This window comes from Amphiura filiformis, chromosome 16 (assembly GCF_039555335.1).
Source record: "Amphiura filiformis chromosome 16, Afil_fr2py, whole genome shotgun sequence".
In the NCBI taxonomy this organism is placed as follows: Eukaryota; Metazoa; Echinodermata; class Ophiuroidea; order Amphilepidida; family Amphiuridae; genus Amphiura; species Amphiura filiformis.
This window is the reverse complement of record NC_092643.1, coordinates 35,346,564-35,366,820: the sequence shown is the minus strand read 5'-3', so window position 1 is coordinate 35,366,820 and position 20,257 is coordinate 35,346,564. Positions and strand designations below refer to the sequence as shown.

Genomic DNA, 20,257 nt, shown 5'->3' with positions numbered 1-20,257 from the left:
ATGTCCATCTTAATAATAAGTCAGTTCGTACTTTTCATAAACTACTTTTTGAATCATAACTTTCGTGACCGAGGATATCTTGCAACTACGTGACGCTCGTCTGGCAAATTCTTAATGAATAAATTCGCTTCACGTAATGAGTAAGTCGTACTTAATTAGTCAGTTTTACCTCCGAGTAATGAAAAACTCTAACATGATCATGATTGGTCAATTTGGCTCCACGGAGCCAAAAGTCAGCTACGCGTAGCAGCTCCACGTTGTGGCGGTTGCGGCCTACCATATCAGTATCCCATATGATATTTCTATTGCAAGAAAATTTTATTTGTTGTCAGGTTTTATCTTAAATACACTAATTGGAAATTAAATACACTAATTAGTGAGGACCGGTATTTTGCTGTGGATATGTTTAACTGCAATTTGCGGGTAAAAATTTGAAATCCTGAGTAAAAATTTTGATCATATTCAACTCTTTGAAAAAATTTATATAAAAGAATGCATGTAAAATCCAGCTGCAATACAATGTACATTATTGACACCAACGCACTGAATGGTCTATTGTTCTATTGTGTCCGATTTGAGCGCTGACATATTGGAAAATGTTGCCAATCAATATTCATGAGAGTGTACATTCAACGTCCAATTTTCGAAATTGGGTGACTTGTGCTTGGCAGGTGTAAAATACATCTGACTGGGCGTTTTAAATACGTAACGCATAAAGGCAATGGCATCATCGAATGGCTGCCTATAGTGCTGTTAGTTTTAGGCCTATGTGTGTGTGTGTGGGGGGGCTGTGTTTAGTTTCTATAATAATTATTATAAGGCCTACATTTATTTGTCATTCATTTCTTTTCCTTTCTCTGTACTTGCTAAAGTATCACTCCCTCTTCTTATCTCCCTTCCCTTCTCCATCCCCTCTCATTCCTATCATTTTCCTTACCTTTCTATTTAGTTACGTCTATTTATTTATTTCTCTTTATTTCTTCCTCTTTCTCTCTTCCTCCAGTCCCCTCTCATTCTTCATATCCCCTCCTCCAACCTCATCCCCTCCCAAGACCTCTCACAGAAGTGCTGCCCCCTTCAGTACGCCACTGATTATGACATTCTCCTTCTTAAAATAAAATAAAATAAAATAAAATCTCAATTTGTAAAACAACTTTTATATAGGCCTATACCGGTATACTTATTATATGTTACATGCATACGTAGCTCCCGGGACGTAGCTATTTAATACCATTATTGTACTATAGAGATGGCAGCCTTTATGTGTAATCATTCAGCAGGCGCATTCAATTTATTAAAATGAAGCACCTAATGTCAGTGGGGTGACAACGAACTATGCATTAGCGGCTAATGTGTGCCTTTTGTGCTTACGGCTACTCAATCACACCCTTGGGTTTATGTATAACAATAGGTACTTTTCGTTCCATTAAGCGCTTTCACACGACTTGCATTTGATCACTTATTGACAGTAGCCTGCTAGGTAAAGCGTTAATACACTGTCGGGTCAGAAAAAGAATGGCGGGAGCCCTTTGTCCCAAACAAAAGGTACCTTTCGATGAATAGCTTGTCAGATTTCAAATCGGCACAAGGTTTCAATGCGTTACGTAATCTATTTCTTCTCCTTTCTATATCTAACCTCCTTGATTGACACACTATCACTCTCTTTATCTACGGCAATAATAGAATATCGATTTCAATCGAATTGAATACGATGCTCAGTTTTGAGTTTGTAGTTGACTATAAGCGACCTAAGCGATCGATTGCTAGCCAATCAGATAGAACTCCTTTTCTTGCGTTCGGTGAAATACCAGTCGCCCGTCGCTCACCAACGGAGTATTAAATTTATATTTATCGAATAGGAAGTCGACACTGTGTGCTATTCACTGCTGATTGAAGCGCTGATATAATTTATACACCGTTTTTTAAACTGCTGATGGGACAAAAATGCACAAAAAAGATACACTTGAGCACTAACCTTTCACAGGGTCGATGGGAAACATCATGTGGCCTTTCCACTGATACTAAAATCATCATTGATGGAGAAAAAGTGGGACAATGTCATGATTGTACCATCCTCATTTAAGGTAACGTTATGCAGTTAATAGTAAGTCATCAATGACCCTACCAGCAGTAGATACCATGGCTATAATTCTTAATGCCCCCATCAGCAGTAGATATCATTTTAGTAAGTCATCAAAATCTCACCAGCAGTAGGCATACTGTTCGAAAGAATCTACCATGGCAACTCGAAGATCTCTTATTTTGCTTTATTTTAAGCAATTTTAACTCAAGATCAGAAGAATATTATACGTTTATGGTTTATAGTACATATAGGTCACAAAAAGTTACGTCAGAACTATTGCCCCAATGTCCCGCAAATGCCCCAATACCCCTCCCCCATTTTGATTTTGGTGCTGTAATTATAATGTTCCACTTTTATGCGTCACCCGGTGACCCCTATATTTTATTGTCTTTATTTACATTATGGTGGCACATGCACATTACTGTCATGTTTGACAGCTCCTCCTCCATGATCGCCCCGTCCTCGCCTCCCATGCATCCACCCAACCCAGGTACTGATAACCGAATGGCCCACCGCCACACGGTTTTTCATCATTTTCTTTTTGCTGGTATCGCTTTGCGAAAAATGACAGCTCGGTGGCAACTACTGATACTTGTTTCCTTTGACTTGGATCTTTATCCATACATCCTTTGACCAGAGCCCGTAGGATGTCAATCTTGCAAAAATACCCAACATCATACATGAGATACCCGAAGGCGTAGGTGTCAGTAGCCTCGGTTTGACCGGTTATTCCTTCTATCAATTCTGGTGCTTTGAAAGGTAAGCTCTCTCTATATACAGCCTTGTCCTGGTCAGATAATTGTAACGGAGCTGTAGGCGAATCCAATGGCTCTGCGGATCCCAGGTCAATTATCTTGGCCTGCCATTTTCTTCCCTTTGAATTTGGAAGTTGCGGTGGAGAGCGGCACAACAAAACGTTGTTGTTATGTAAGTCACCGTGTGTAAACCCTGCACTGTGTAGCTTGGCGAGTCCACTAGCGACGTCACTTGCAATAGCCAACCATTCTGATGTCAACAGTCGAGGGGTCAAGGTGCTTAGGGCGTCAAAAATTGAGATTGATGTAAGTGTGCTCTTATCACCAACAAATTCAAGAATGATCGCCGGTGAAGTATTGTGGTCAATGAAGCCAATCAGTTCGGGAAAGGCAATGCAGTGATCCAATTTCCGCAGAATTTCGGCTTCCTTGATCAGTATGGATCTAGGCTCCGTTGGATTGAGTCGCTTGACGGCAACTGGGTCATGGCAGGATCGCAGCTTATTTAAGGTGGCTATACTGCTTGATCCGTGGCCAAGAACAAACTTGTTACCAGTTGATATTGGCTCCAGGTCACTATCTCTGTAGATGGCGACCTGCTTGGGTAGTTGCAGTGGAGCTGATGGCGTGTCTATGGACTCTGCGGCGGGCTCTGTGACTAACTCGATGATTTTTTCTGATCTTCCCGATGGAGGCACGGGATCATCTTTGCATGTTGCTGATAAACATGATGAAATGTCTTCAATAGGTTCCTGAACATGCTGAAAGATACAATTAGTCGTCAGTGATACACTGTTACTCATCAAATCAACCACCGTGTATGTCAATACCAGTGGCGGCGCCAGGAAATTTTTTCGGGGGGAGGGGGGGGGGGTCAAAGAGAATTTCGGGGGGGGGTCAAAATTGCCGAAAAAGTGGAATTGTACGTGATTTGGGGGGTATTGCCTCAAAAGTGTGTGTGGGGGGGACTGGGGGAGGAAAAATATTTGGGGGGTGCAAATGCCTCCTTGCCCCCCGTAGCGCCGCGCCGCCACTGGTCATTACGAAACTTCATTTAAGCATAATATCGTATTTAATCATGTAAGCCAAATTAATTCTCCAGTTAAAAGCTTCCATCTTTCATCGGGCTTCTTATACGGAGTTAAAACTGCATGGGCATGTAACTTCAACTTTTAAGTTTGTGGGAGATTAACACGATATGTTCTGCAGATTTGATAGTAAAGAGTGTTTTCCGTCCCCGGGATGAACATGGTAAACCGCTTTGCAAATAGTAAAGAGCATTTCCATCCTTTTCAAATATTATAGGTTTTGTCGTATATGACAAGACTTTTGTCTTGTCATAAAAATTACTGTGTATTTCAAAGGGTGTACGTTGCCTACCTGTGACTGTGTTCCAGAGCCAGAGACTTTCCAATACGAGTCTTCCGTGTTGCATTCGTACATACAGGGTTCTCTGCCAGGTTGCTGGTCCTCATCTTGACGAACCATGCAGCACAATGACCGCAGAACATCCAGCAGAGTTCTGAATCGGAACAATCAACAGATATGATGAAATCACACATTACTGAAATAAAAGGCGAATTTCTTGAGCGGAATTCTATTTTAGGCTTTTTATTTAATTTTTAGAGGTTTTTTTTCTTTTCTAGAAACAGTTATAAAATTTAATTGGATTCATGTTTACCATTTAAAGTCCATTTAAAAAAAAACTTTTGATTTGGTCGGCTGAAATTCAATCATAATAATGATTATCACGTAATTTTGAAATGTTATCATTGTTTTGCCGGAAACTCTTCCATTTTGTCCTAACACTAACCTTCTAATTCCACCAGATCTTCGTGATCTGAGTAGGCCTTCGTGTCTCACATCAGGTGGTTTCGTAATTGAGAACGACTGGAACAGTGGAAGAAATAACGCACATAAAACCAATGAGTCAAATGTTTGATAAACAATCATGCATGACACATTGTCTATGTTGTGAAAGTATTTTGTCATGTGAAAGAAGGGTCCTGATAACTCTGAACAAATTAAACGGGGTTTCCCCTGCCTGTGCACACCAGTAAATAGGAATCTCCTATATCCTTTTTTTTTTTTCACATTGTTTCAAATGAGGAAACGTGCAAGAAGACTGAATATAATAGATTAGGAAAGGCTTAAAAACAAACCATTAGGCCCTGATTCATATTTAATCCTAATTTAGGCCTGGGAAATATATTGTCTGTGAAAAATGAGCAGGATCCGACCTTTTATGAAGATTTGGCTAAGCTTTCAAAATGTTTTACATTTCAGAAACACCAAGCTATTTGTGAGTCGCCGTAAGCTGTATTTTATATAGGGTGATCTAGTGGGCAATTTCATGAAAAGAAAAAAAAAAACACGCTGGACTCCGTATGATTTCTCTGGACTAGATGTCTTCAGCTGACCTTCAACTTGCAGAAAGAGTAAGTTTTGAAGAGCTGAGTCGCTCTGAAGTAAAATAAATGACGTTTTCCCGGAACCTGTTTATACAGAAAGTCTATGGAGGCTATTTACATGTTTACTGGTGTGCACCCTGCATGATCTTATAAAACGAAGTTGGGACGAACTTGGGTCTGGTTATGTCTTAAAAAAGAAAGAGTGTCTTTTACAAATAACTTTGGAAACACGATCTAGGAACAAAATGTATAATGAAAGTATATGTTTATGAACTTAGAAAGCGTTTTACTTTAACAAACGTCTTATATATTTGGCTATGAAGACTTTAATATGCCAAGCCCTACACACGTATTTAATCCTACGTCCAAATTTTATTTTGACCATTTTTTGTGGTCAAAAAGTGTAAAATTTAGTAAATGGTGCACAAAATGACCGCGTAGACGACATTATTTGTGTTTCAAATCAATAATGCAGGGGCTCGTAAACAAAACAAATGAAAGAATAGAAAATTAACCAAATTTATAGTCCTATCACAAGGAACAACAAAAAGTACTTACCGAAGTTCGATTCTTTCGCTTCAAGACGCCCATTTTGAACAATATTTATACTAAATATTTAATAAAATTATATAAGAAAATCAGGTATACGACGTGCATAAGTACGAGCGTAAATAAAATGACTGTGATTGTCTTGTGTTTATGTTTCTTGGTAGCTCAAGTAACGTAGACGCATTGGTTTCCCAGTGAAACGCGTGCGCACATAGACTAATGCGCGTCATCTCTTGCGTGTTACGCTCTATTACGCGTGTTACTAGGCATGGCTTACGCATGTAGGAGGGGAGTTTAAAAATGGGGTATTTAGAGGGGGCACCGTATTTCTCGTACCATTAAAGTCTCATGCCCTATCGCCTCCAAAAAGTTTCAGTAAAAAAGAGGAAAAGTACATTTTTAATCGAAGAAACTTCATAAATGAAGGAGGAGTATGGAATTCTACAAAAGCAAACACGAGGAGAGATGCCAAAAAGTTGCCCTAAATTTTCTGAATTCCTCCCTCGTATAAGCATGGTAAGAAGGCCTAGTGACTAGTGCCGTCGCCATGAGGCGCGTGACAGTGCATTATTTTGCTAACATTTAATCGCTCTGATACATAATTTGTTTCCCAAAACACCAAAAAAACGCATCTTCAATATAAACTTTTCAATTGATGGTCGGCTTTTCATCCCAGCTACATAGGCCTACTTTATAGGCCTACTACATATCATTAGATTTATAAAGTTTACTTCGAAGACTGTTAAATATCAAAATGTGTCTGATGTGCTCTAATATTGTGCAAAGGTGGGTGACCAACCCCTTGATAACATTATAAACTAGATTTTGAGGTTCTCGGGTTGCTTTTGAGCATAATGAATAAAACAACACAGAAATATTTCACAAATTTAGAAAACGTCGGTTAGGAAAGTTTGTTTTGATTTTGTTTTCTTTGTTTGTTTGTTTGTTTGTTTATTTGTTTGTTTTTCCACTATCTACTCAAGATAGTATTTACTAGATTTCGCGGTTCTCGGGTCGGGCGCTTCTCGTGATAGGCCTATTTCTAATTATCCAAACCCGTTACCCATATACCTGCCCTGACTTTTTAAACTACTATGAAATGCGTCTCTCAATGATCAAGACCCAACTTGACACAACTTAATCAACTCTGTTTGTTTTATAGGTGTGATGCTTACTTCGGTAGTTTGGTAGGCCTACCCATAATCTGGAAACCCATCATTCGCCTCTTCCAAGCCCTGCCCTGTTACTTTAGAGAAACCGAAATTAGTATCTGGACGTGGATATAGGCCGTTACTAAAGTAATGAAATCAATCGCGAGAAACGTGAACGCAAAAACGGTTATAGGCCTTACCACAACGGATAATTTTTATGTTAACCATTCTGGAGGATTCCGGAAATAGTCATGTTCTGCGGAAATAGGCCTATATGCACGTGTTTGGTGTGTGCACGTGTTCGGTATTGAAATATGTGTTGAAAATAAGGCCTATAATTATTGGTCCGATGAGATGCACCTGTTAGTCACACTGTAATGCTTTTCCGATGCCCGCACTGTACTCCGCGCACACTCCCGTTGATACTCCGCGATAGCGCACCGCGAGCACGCGATAGTGCACCGCGTGAACGCGATCCGCGCGGACGCGCACGCGATAGCGCTTGGACGGACGGACGGACGGACGGACACGCCGTTATTAGTATTAAGATTTGTAAAATACAAAGAAATTGAGAAAGGTTGAATATATTTAGTAAAGGCCTATCTATACTGATGATAGGATTTTTAAACCTAATGAAATAATACACACAAAAAAAGAAAAGAAAAGAAGGACATCATAAGACTTAGCATGAGACGAATCAGAAAGATCATTTGGTATATCTTTTTACATGTTTGTTTGTTTGTCTGTCTGTCTGTTTGTTTGTTTTTTATCTACTCGATGATACCATTTACAGTGCAATTTGCAAATCACCCGTTGCGACATGCATCATCTTCTGTGAACACGCGCGAGCCCACTTACCATGCTTACGGCCTGCATCATTTACGATTTGCATAATTTTCTCGGAACGCGCGCGCAAACGGCTATCTTCTGAAGATACCGTAGCATTGCGGGCCTAAGAAAACAACAGAAAATATTTTACAAATTTAGAAAACATCTCTTAGGAAAGTTTGTTATGTTTTTGTTTGTTTGTTTTTTCCGCTATCTACTCAAGATAGTATTTTTTATAAAATACAAAGAAATTAAGTACGAAAGTTGACAATATTTTGTTATCTACTGATGATACCATTGGGAACCGTATGAACTAATTTTTTTTTTTGGTAGGCCTATATTTGTTTTTTTGTTACTACATGTTTGTTTGTTTGCTTCTTTGTTTCTTATCTAATCAAGGTAGAATTTACGATATAATTTGCAAATCATTATAGGCCCTTTGTGACATCACGCATCTGCTGTCAAAAAAACGCGCTCAAATCCTCGGAACTCGCAAACGGCTTTACGGGCTTAATAAAACAACACAGAAAATATTTCACAAATTTAGAAAACGTCTGTTAGGAAAGTTTGTTTTGATGGGTTTTTTTGTTTTTGTTTATTTGTTGCTTGATAGTTTTTCTGCTATCTACTCAAGATAGTATTTATTTGTAAAATACAAAGAAATTGAGAAAGGTTGAATATATTTTGTCAGGCCTATCTATATGATGATAGCATTTTTAAACCTGATGAAATAATACAAAAAAAGAAAGAAATCATAAGACTTAGCATAACACGAGTCAGAAAGATCATTTGGTATATTTTTTATATTTTATGTTTGTTTGTCTGTCTGTTTGTTTTTTATCTACTCAAGATACCATTTACGGTGGGATTTGCAAATCACCCGTTGCGACATGCATTATAATAATAATAATAATAATAATGAGAGATTTAATATAGCGCCCAACGCAAATAGCCTCTGGGCGCTTTACAAAACATAAAACCTAGGGAACAAAAAATTTAAAAACAATATATAGCCTAACTTAAACATACTATTACACATACACAATATTGCAAGAAAATGACCGGGTACATTGCACAAGATTGGAAGCACACAGCAACTCTTAGGTGGGGAGCCGAGCCGGGAGAAGAAAACAGAGCAAAAATAAGGAGCCGGCAAAAGGCAGACCAGTCCACCACCCTGAGTCACTATGCAACTCCAATCAAGTACAAATAATAATGGCAACAACAACAATGCATTAACAAAATTAAATAAGTTAAAAACAAGAATCAAATCAAAAGCAAAATGATTCCAAGAGTCAGATCATGCAGTGCTCCGCAGCCGGAGGCACAGGAGAGAACTCAACAAAAGGAAACGGAGAACTGCATAATCCAACCATGAGAAAAATACAGAGCGGCATAATGGCAAAACCATCAGATTTTATACGAGTTTGATCCAAGGCACAATAATTAAAAATATAAATATTATATCAGCTAACAAGTACAATAAATATTATAATACAGATCTAAAAGCATAATAACTTAACATACTATTACACATACACACTATTGCAAGGTAAACGATTACATGGTTGTACAAGATTGGAATCACACAGCAACTCAAAGTGGGGAACCAAGCCGGGAGGAAACAGAGCGGACGCAAGGTACCGGCAAAACGCAGAACACTCCACACCTTTGTTCCATAACCATTAGGGTATAGGACATTTTTTGTTTTTGATATAGCCCCCGAATGAAATGTATTTAATTATGTTTGTACTCACTCAGGTAGCATTGTGTGTGAATTTTACCTCCGAACTAGAGGCTATTCTTTTTTTATGGGCATTTTAGTGTCTAAAATGGCCCAAAATGAGGGTTTTTCAATATTGCCGTCCATTTCTAATCGTCACCCCATAGGCTTTACATGTAAAATAAAAAGGCTCGTAAAAATTAATAGCCTCTAGTTCGGATGTAAAATTCACACCAAATGCTTTTTGAGTGATTACAAAGATAATTAAATACTTTTCATTCGGGGGCTATGTGGAATTTTTTTTTATGTATCCCTTGTACAATGACATTTCACAATAAAATGTCCATTGGAAACAAAGGTGTCCACCACCCTGAGCTACTATGCAAATCCAATCAAGTACTGGTACAAGAAGAGGCATTAAAGAACCAAAACAAACATGCATGTCAAACACAGTGAACTAAAGCAACAGAAAAATTTTATTTTAAACATGCTAAAAATGACATTCATAAGCAAAAATGATTCCAAGAATCAGATCATGCAGCGCTCCGCAACCGACCCTAAACGGACTCAGGCTCAGAACAAAACAAAAGAAACGGAGATCTGCATAACCCAACCAAGTCATAACAAGGCACATTTTCTTATAAAATAATTTTATAATATATCAGCAAACAACATACAGTAAATGCAGATTATACAATATAAAAGAGCAAAAACAAAGTGATCTGTGACCGGCACAATAATAACAAGAATTAAAAATTGGCGACCCAGGAGAGGAGAGGTTACCAGCACATTCACTCTCAGCAAGTGCAACAGCAACTTGCTCCCTAGGATGGAAATGGTTAGTAGGCGCAACAGCAACCTACTCCCAACAATTTGGGCTGGGTTAAAATTGCACGACGGAACAAAAGTAAGTGACCGGCACCGGTGAGACGTAGAAATACCCTGGAGAGGAGAGGTTACCAGCACAATCACTCTCAGTAAATGCAACAGCAATTTACTCCCTATGATGGAAAAATGGGCAGGGTCAATTCAACACAATATAATAACAAAATAAACAATATCATGGTGGAACAATATACATTAATCAGGAAGCGTGAACAGATGGGTTTTCAAGCTGGTCTTGAATTGGTCGACAGATTGCGAACTGCGAATGAATATGGTAGTTGATTCCAAAGAGATGGTGCGGCTGAAGAGAATGAGCGATAACCGTATGAAGCAGTCTTGAGCGCGATAGTTGGCGGAGGCTGCAGAAGCAATTCAGATGATGAGCGAAGAAGGCGAGTTGGCTTTCGAATGACAATGATTTCCTTGATGTAATCAGGTGCTAACCCATGAATAGCCTTGAAGGTAATGAGAAGAATTTTGAATATGATTCTCTTCTTGACAGGCAGCCAGTGGAGTTGGCGCAACACAGGTTTCATGTGACAGCGACCTTTTACTCGAGTAACCAACCGGGCCGCAGCGTTTTGAATCCTCTGTAATTTATCAACTTCTGAAATGGGAAGACCGTATAACAATGAATTGCAATTATCTAACCGCGATGTGATGAATGCGTGTACCAACTTCTCAGTGGATGGCTGATCGAGAAAGCTCCGCAATCTTCCAATTTTGTACAACGCGAACGACGCACTCTTGCAAATGCTGAGCAAATGCTTAGCCATGGTCATGTTGGTGTCGATAATAACGCCGAGGTTCCGTGCAGAAGATGATGTTGAAACGTCGACGTCGCCAATATGAAGAGATGAAATCGGTGCAGACGGAACAAAACGAGAATTGAGGTGAAGAATCTCAGTTTTGCTGTCATTTAGCATGAGCATGTTTTTCACCATCCAGCACTTAACATCCTTAACACAGCGTTCGACGATGGGTATGACAGTGTCCGATTCACAAGGATTAAAGGTGATATATACTTGTGTGTCGTCAGCATAGATCATGCATTGAAGGTTATGGGCGTTGACAATTTCCTCTATAGGTGATATGTACATTGTAAATGCAAGAGGACCAAACACCGATCCTTGTGGTGCGCCACGCGTCACGGGTCTGGGGTTAGATTGGGTGCCATCAATCAGAACTGACTGTCGACGCTCGTGAAAGTAGGATTGAAGCCACTTCAATGCCAGGCCACAGATGCCGAAGCGATTCTGTAAACGACGAAGGAGTGCATGATGATCTATCGTTTCAAAAGCCGCCGACAGATCCAACAGCACCAAGATGACTTCACTATGTTGATCTACGGCACGAAGGATGTCATTTGTGACCCGGATAAGAGCTGTCTCGGTGCTGTGGAACTGTCGATACGCAGATTGAGCTTTTGCGTGCAAGTCATTGTCAGATAGATATTGTTGAAGTTGAAAAACAGCAGCACGTTCCAAGATCTTATGCAAAAAAGGCAAGTTGGATATTGGACGATAGTTCGTCAACACATTCCGATCTAGCGTAGGCTTTTTGATCAGAGGCGAGATCAGCGCAGATTTCAGCTCAGCAGGGATTTCGCCACGAGAGAACGACTCATTTATAATTTCGGTGATGGCAGGTAAGAGCGAATCAAGCATCTCTGCAAGAAGCCATGTCGGAATGGGATCAAGGGTGCAAGATGTTTTTGAAGACTGCATGATGATCTTGCGAACTTCGTCATCAGTAACCTTACAAAACTTTACAAGCTCAGTTTTGCAGGAATCCGATATATCGACAGACAATGTTCCAGGATCAGTGCTGACAAGCTGCGAGCGAATGTTGTCCACCTTGGAATCAAAGAAATCTTCTGTGAACACGCGCAAGCCCACTTACTGCCTGCATCATTTACGATCTGCATCATTTTCTCGAAACGCGCGCGCAAACGGATATCTTCTGAAGATAGCATTGCGGGCCTAATAAAACAATAGACAATATTTCACAAATTTAGAAAACATCTGTTAGGAAAGTTTGTTTTTGATGTTTTTGTTTGTTTTTTTGTTTATTTGTTTGCTTGTTAGTTTTTCCGTTATCTACTCAAGATAGTATTTATTTGTAAAATACAAACAAATTGAGAAAGGTTGAATATATTTTGTTAGGCCTATCTACTGATGATAGCAATTTTTTTGAAACCTAATGAAATAATACAAAAAAGAAGGAAATCATAAGACTTAACATGCCGGACGAGTCAGAAAGATCATTTGGTATATTTTTTTATATTTCATGTTTGTTTGTCTGTTTATATGTATGTTTGTTTTTTATCTACCCAAGATTTACGGTGCGATTTGCAAATCAGCCGTTGCGACATGCATCATCTTCTGTGAACACGCGCGTGCCCACTTACGGCCTGCATCATTTACGATCTGCATCATTTTCTCGGAACGCGCGCAAACGGCTATCTTCTGAAGATAGCATTGCGGGCCTAATAAAAGAACAGAAAATATTTCACAATTTAGAAAACATCTGTTAGGAAAGTTTGTTTTTGATGTTTTTTGTTTGCTTGTTTATTTGTTTGCTTGTTAGTTTTTCCGCTATCTAGGGCCTACTCAAGATAGTATTTATTTGTAAAATACAAACAAATTGAGAAAGGTTGAATATATTTTGTTAGGCCTAGCTACTGATGATAGCATTTTTTAAACCTAATGAAATAATACAAAAAAGAAGGAAATCATAAGACTTTTTTAGCATGCCGGACGAGTCAGAAAGATTATTTGGTATATTTTTTTTATATTTCATGTTTGTTTGTCTGTCTATTTGTATGTTTGTTTGTTTGTTTTCTATCTACCTAAGATATCATTTACGGTGCGATTTGCAAATCAGCCGTTGCGACATGCATCATCTTCTGTGAACACGCGCGTGCCCACTTACGGCCTGCATCATTTACGATCTGCATCATTTTCTCGGAACGCGCGCAAACGGCTATCTTCTGACGATAGCATTGCGGGCCTAATAAAACAACAGAAAATATTTCACAAATTTAGAAAACATCTGTTAGGAAAGTTTGTTTTTGATGTTTTTTGTTTGTTTGTTTATTAGTTTGCTTGTTAGTTTTCCGCTATCTACTCAAGATAGTATTTATTTGTAAAATACAAAGAAATTGAGAAAGGTTGAATATATTTTGTTAGGCCTATCTACTGATGATAGCATTTTTTAAAACCTAATGAAATAATACAAAAAAAGAAGGAAATCATAAGACTTAGCATGAGACGAGTCAGAAAAATCATTTGGTATATTTTTTTTATATTTCATGTTTGTTTGTCTGTCTGTTTGTATGTTTGTTTGTTTGTTTTTTATCTACCCAAGATACCATTTACGGTGCGATTTGCAAATCAGCCGTTGCGACATGCATCATCTTCTGTGAACACGCGCGTGCCCACTTACGGCCTGCATCATTTACGATCTGCATCATTTTCTCGGAACCCGCGCCCAAACGGCTATCTTCTGAAGATAGCATTGTGGGTCTAATAAAACAAAAGAAAATATTTCACAAATTTAGAAAACATCTGTTAGGAAAGTTTGTTTTTGATGTTTTTGTTTATTTGTTTTTTGCGCTATCTACTCAAGATAGTATTTTTAAAATAAAATACAAAGAAAGTAAGTAAGAAAGGTTGACAATATTTTGTTATCTACTGATGATACCATTTGGAACCGTATGAAGTAATTGTTTTTAATCATAGAAGTCAGAAATGTCATTAGGTATATTTTTTTGTTACATGTTTGTTGTTTCTTTGCTGGTTTGTTTATTATTTACTCAAGGTAGAATTTACGGTGTGATTTGCAAATCAATACAGGCCCTTTGCGACATCACGCATCATCTGCTGTCAAAAAACGCGCTCAAAGCCTACTTATACGCCCTGCATCATTTTCTCGGAACTCGCAAACGGCTTTACGGGCTTAATAAAACAACACAGAAAATATTGCACAAATTTAGAAAACGTCTGTTAGGAAAGTTTGTTTTGATGTTTTTTGTTTGTTTGTTTATTTGTTTGCTTGTTAGTTTTTCCGCTATCTTCTCAAGATAGTATTTATTTGTAAAATACAAAGAAATTGAGAAAGGTTGAATATATTTTGTTAGGCCTATCTACTGATGATAGCATTTTTAAAACCTAATGAAATAATACAAAAAAGAAGGAAATCATAAGACTTAGCATGAGACGAGTCAGAAAGATCATTTGGTATATTTTTTTATTTCATGTATGTTTGTCTGTCTGTCTGTTTGTTTTTATCTACTCAAGATACCATTTACGGTGCGATTTGCAAATCAGCCGTTGCGACATGCATCATCTTCTGTCAACACGAGCGAGCCCACTTACGGCCTGCATCGTTTACGATCTGCATCATTTTCTCGGAACGCGCGCAAACGGCTATCTTCTGAAGATAGCATTGCGGGCCTAATAAAAGAACAGAAAATATTTCACAATTTAGAAAACATCTGTTAGGAAAGTTTGTTTTTGATGTTTTTTGTTTGCTTGTTTATTTGTTTGCTTGTTAGTTTTTCCATCATCTTCTGTCAACACGAGCGAGCCCACTTACGGCCTGCATCGTTTACGATCTGCATCATTTTCTCGGAACGCGCGCAAACGGCTATCTTCTGAAGATAGCATTGCGGGCCTAATAAAAAAAACAAAAAATATTTCACAAATTTAGAAAACATCTGTTAGGAAAATTTGTTTTGATGTTTTTTGTTTGTTTGTTTTTTCCGCTATCTACTCAAGATAGTATTTTTTTAAAATAAAATACGAAGAAAGTAAGTAAGAAAGGTTGACAATATTTTGTTATCTACTGATGATACCATTTGGAACCGTATGAACTAATGGTTTTTTTTTTAAATCATAGAAGTCAGAAATTTCATTTGGTATTTGTTTTTTTGTTACTACACGTTTGTTGTTTGTTTGCTTCTTTGTTTGTTATCTACTCAAGGTAGAATTTACGATGTGATTCGCAAATCATTATAGTTGTTCCGCGATCTACTGAAGATAGGCCTAGTATTTATTTGTAAAAGAAAGAAATTGAGAAAGGTTGAATATAATTTGTTAGGCCTATCTATATATGATGATAGCATTTTTAAACCTGATGAAATAATACAAAAAAGAAAGAAATCATAAGACTTAGCATGAGACGAGTCAGAAAGATCATTTGGTATATTTTTTATATTTCATGTTTGTTTGTCTGTCTGTTTGTTTGTTTGCTTTTTATCTACTCAAGATACCATTTACGGTGCAATTTGCAAATCACCCGTTGGGACGTGCATCATCTTCTGTACGAACACGCGCGAGCCCACTTACGGCCTGCATCATTTACGATCTGCATCATTTTCTCGGAACGCGAGCAAACGGCTATCTTTTGAAGATAGCATTGCGGGCCTAATAAAACAACAGAAAATATTTCACGAATTTTGAAAACATCTGTTAGGAAAATTTGTTTTTGATGTTTTTTGTTTGTTTTTTCCGCTATCTACTCAAGGTAGTATTTTTTTTAAATAAAATACGAAGAAAGTAAGTAAGAAAGGTTGACAATATTTTGTTATCTACTGATGATATCATTTGGAACCGTATGAACTAATGGGTTTTTTTAAATCATAGAAGTCAGAAATTTCATTTGGTATTTGTTTTTTGTTACTACACGTTTGTTGTTTGTTTGCTTCGTTTGTTATCTACTCAAGGTAGAATTTACGATGTGATTTGCAAATCATTATAGTTTTTCCGTAATCTACTGAAGATAGTATTTATTTGTAAAAGAAAGAAATTGAGAGAGGTTGAATATATTTTGTTAGGCCTATCTATGATGATAGCATTTTTAAATCTGATGAAATAATACAAAAAAAGAAAGAAATTATAAGACTTAGCATGAGACGAGTCAGAAAGATCATTTGGTATATTTTTTTATATTTCATGTTTGTTTGTCAGTCTGTTGTTTTTTTATCTACTCAAGATACCATTTACGGTGCGATTTGCAAATCACCCGTTGCGACATGCATCATCTTTTGTGAACACGCGCAAGCCCACTTACGGCTTGCATCATTTACGATCTGCATCATTTTCTCGAAACGCGAGCGCAAACGGATATCTTCTGAAGATAGCATTGTGGGCCTAATAAAACAACAGACAATATTTCACAAATTTAGAAAACATCTGTTAGGAAAGTTTGTTTTTGATGTTTTTTGTTTGTTTGTTTGTTTGTTTTTCCCCTATCTACTCAAGATAGTATTTTTTTAATACAAAGAAAGTAGGTGAGAAAGGTTGACAATATTTTGTTATCTACTGATGATACCATTTGGAACCGTATGAACTAATTTTTTTGTAAATCATAGAAGTCAGAAATTTCATTTGATATATTTTTGTTGTTGTTTGTTTGTTTGCTTGTTTGTATGTTATCTACTCAAGGTAGAATTTACGGTGTGATTTGCAAATTATTATAGGCCCTTTGCGACATCACGCATCATCGGCACAGAGAAGCGGCCGTGCGGATAGGTTAGGAGACTTACGGCCTGCATCATTTACGGCTAGGCTAGTATTGATGGGGTATTGATAACTTACTAGCAATGCTATCTACTGCTGCTTAGGGTATATTAATGACTTTCTAGCCATGCTTTCTACTGCTGATGGGGATATTGATGACTTAATAGCAATACTAGCCATGCTATCTACTGCTGATGGGGGTATTGATGACTTACTAGCAAAGCTATCTACTGCTGACGGGGGTATTGATGACTTGCTAGCCATGCTATCTACTGCTGATGGGGTATTGATGACTTATTATATCACTCATACATAAATTCTAGACAGTTCATTGGTTGATTACCATTTGCCATTTTTACCATCACCCACTCCGTGTGATAGTCTTTACCATCATGTGCTTTGCCGTAGCGCGCCTGCGCCAAGCCGTGCGCTGACTCTTGGACTCGCCGATTTAGTTATGGGGTGGACCCCAAAATGTGAAGTATATCACCGCAAAACATGGTGTTATGTTGATGAATAAATGTATTTCCTACCTTAAATAGTATTTTAGTAATAGAATTTATGTATGAGTGATATAAAACAAATATTAACTGTCTTAAATTCGTGTAATGGTCGAAATATAATCACTCGGTGAAAGATGTATTGTTCCATTTCACTCGCCGTTCCGGCTCGTGGAATGGAACAATCCATCTTTCACCTCGTGATTATATTTCGACCATCACACTCATAGACAGTTAATATTTGTATACTAGCAATCCTATCTGCTGCTGACGGGGCATTGATGACTTACTAGCTATGCTATCTACTGCTGACGGGGTATTGATGACTTACTAGCTATGCTATCTACTGATGACGGGGTATTGATGACTTACTAGCAATTCTATCTGCTGCATGCTGATGGGGCATTCGTAATGCTATCTATTGCTGATGGGAGCAATGCTTATACTGGTAATGCTATCTACTGCTGATGGGGGCATTGATGACTTACTATAGCAATGCTATCTATATACTATTGATGGGGGCATTGATGACTTACTGGCAATGCTATTCACTGCTGATTGAAGCGCTGATATAACTTAAACACCGTTTTTTAAACTGCTGATGGGACCACATTTCGCAAAATGCACAAAAAAGATACCCTTGAGCACTAACCTTTCACAGGGTCGATGGGAAACATCATATGGCCTTTCCACTGATACTAAAATCATCATTGATGGAGAAAAAGTGGGACAATGTCATGATTGTACCATCCTCATTTAAGGTAACGTTATGCAGTTAATAGTAAGTCATCAGTACCAGCAGTAGATACCATGGCTATAATTCTTAATGCCCCCATCAGCAGTAGATATCATTTTAGTAAGTCATCAAAATCTCACCAGCAGTAGGCATACTGTTCGAAAGAATCTACAATGACAACTCGAAGATCTCTTATTTTGCTTTATTTTAAACAATTTTTAACTCAAGATCAGAAGAATATTATACGTTTATGGTTTATAGTACATAGGTCACAAAAAGTTACGTCAGAACTATTGCCCCAATGTCCCGCAAATGCCCCAATACCCCTCCCCCATTTTGATTTTGGTGCTGTAATTATAATGTTCCACTTTTATGCGTCACCCGGTGACCCCTATATTTTATTGTCTTTATTTACATTTATGGTGGCACATGCCCATTACTGTCGTGTTTGACAGCTCCTCCTCCATGATCGCCCCGTCCTCGCCTCCCATGCATCCACCCAACCCAGGTACTGATAACCGAATGGCCCACCGCCACACGGTTTTTCATCATTTTCTTTTTGCTGGTATCGCTTTGCGAAAAATGACAGCTCGGTGGCAACTACTGATACTTGTTTCCTTTGACTTGGATCTTTATCCATACATCCTTTGACCAGAGCCCGTAGGATGTCAATCTTGCAAAAATACCCAACATCATACATGAGATACCCGAAGGCGTAGGTGTCAGTAGCCTCGGTTTGACCGGTTATTCCTTCTATCAATTCTGGTGCTTTGAAAGGTAAGCTCTCTCTATATACAGCCTTGTCCTGGTCAGATAATTGTAACGGAGCTGTAGGCGAATCCAATGGCTCTGCGGATCCCAGGTCAATTATCTTGGCCTGCCATTTTCTTCCCTTTGAATTTGGAAGTTGCGGTGGAGAGCGGCACAACAAAACGTTGTTGTTATGTAAGTCACCGTGTGTAAACCCTGCACTGTGTAGCTTGGCGAGTCCACTAGCGACGTCACTTGCAATAGCCAACCATTCTGATGTCAACAGTTGAGGGGTCAAGGTGCTTAGGGCGTCAAAAATTGAGGTTGATGTAAGTGTGCTCTTATCACCAACAAATTCAAGAATGATCGCCGGTGAAGTATTGTGGTCAATGAAGCCAATCAGTTCGGGAAAGGCAATGCAGTGATCCAATTTCCGCAGAATTTCGGCTTCCTTGATCAGTATGGATCTAGGCTCCGTTGGATTGAGTCGCTTGACGGCAACTGGGTCATGGCAGGATCGCAGCTTATTTAAGGTGACTATACTGCTTGATCCATGGCCAAGAAGAAACGTGTTACCAGTTGGCTCTATGTCACTATCTCTGTAGATGGCGACCTGCTTGGGTAGTTGCAGTGGAGCTGATGGCGTGTCTATGGACTCTGCGGCGGGCTCTGTGAGTAACTCGATGATTTTTTCTGATCTTCCCGATGGAGGCACGGGATCATCTTTGCATGTTGCTGATAAACATGATGAAATGTCTTCAATAGGTTCCTGAACATGCTGAAAGATACAATTAGTCGTCAGTGATACACTGTTACTCATCAAATCAACCACCGTGTATGTCAATACCAGTGGCGGCGCCAGGAAATTTTTTTCGGGGAGGGGGGAGGGGTCAAAGAGAATTTCGGGGGGTCAAAATTGCGAAAAAAGTGGAATTTTACGTGATTTGGGGGTATTGCCTCAAAAGTGTGTGTGTGGGGGGACTGGGGAGGAAAAATATTTGGGGGTGCAAATGCCTCCTTGCCCCCGTAGCGCCAGCGCCGCCACTGGTCATTACTGAAACTTCATTTAAGCATAATATCGTATTTAATCATGTAAGCCAAATTAATTCTCCAGTTAAAAGCTGCTATCTTTCATCGGGCTTCTTATACGGAGTTAAAACTGCATGGGCATGTAACTTCAACTTTTAAGTTTGTTGGAGATTAACACGATATGTTCTGCAGATTTGATAGTAAAGAGTGTTTTCCGTCCCCGGGATGAACATGGTAAACCGCTTTGCAAATAGTAAAGAGCATTTTCCATCCTTTTCAAATATTATAGGTTTTGTCGTATTCAAATATGACAAGACTTTTGTCTTGTCATAA

At 38.5% G+C, this 20,257-nt stretch overlaps 1 protein-coding gene across 1 annotated transcript; it reads right to left on the bottom strand.

Moving 5' to 3' along the window:
• Nucleotides 1-2,507: 2,507 nt before the first annotated feature.
• LOC140172598 (uncharacterized) lies at nt 2,508-5,840 on the bottom strand. The gene is made up of 4 exons (XM_072195736.1): nt 5,808-5,840; nt 4,652-4,728; nt 4,219-4,360; nt 2,508-3,599 (listed from the first exon to the last, which is right to left on the bottom strand). Exons 1-4 carry the CDS (start codon nt 5,838-5,840, stop codon nt 2,508-2,510), a joined length of 1,344 nt encoding a protein of 447 aa, XP_072051837.1.
• Between the last annotated feature and the right edge of the window lie 14,417 nt (nt 5,841-20,257).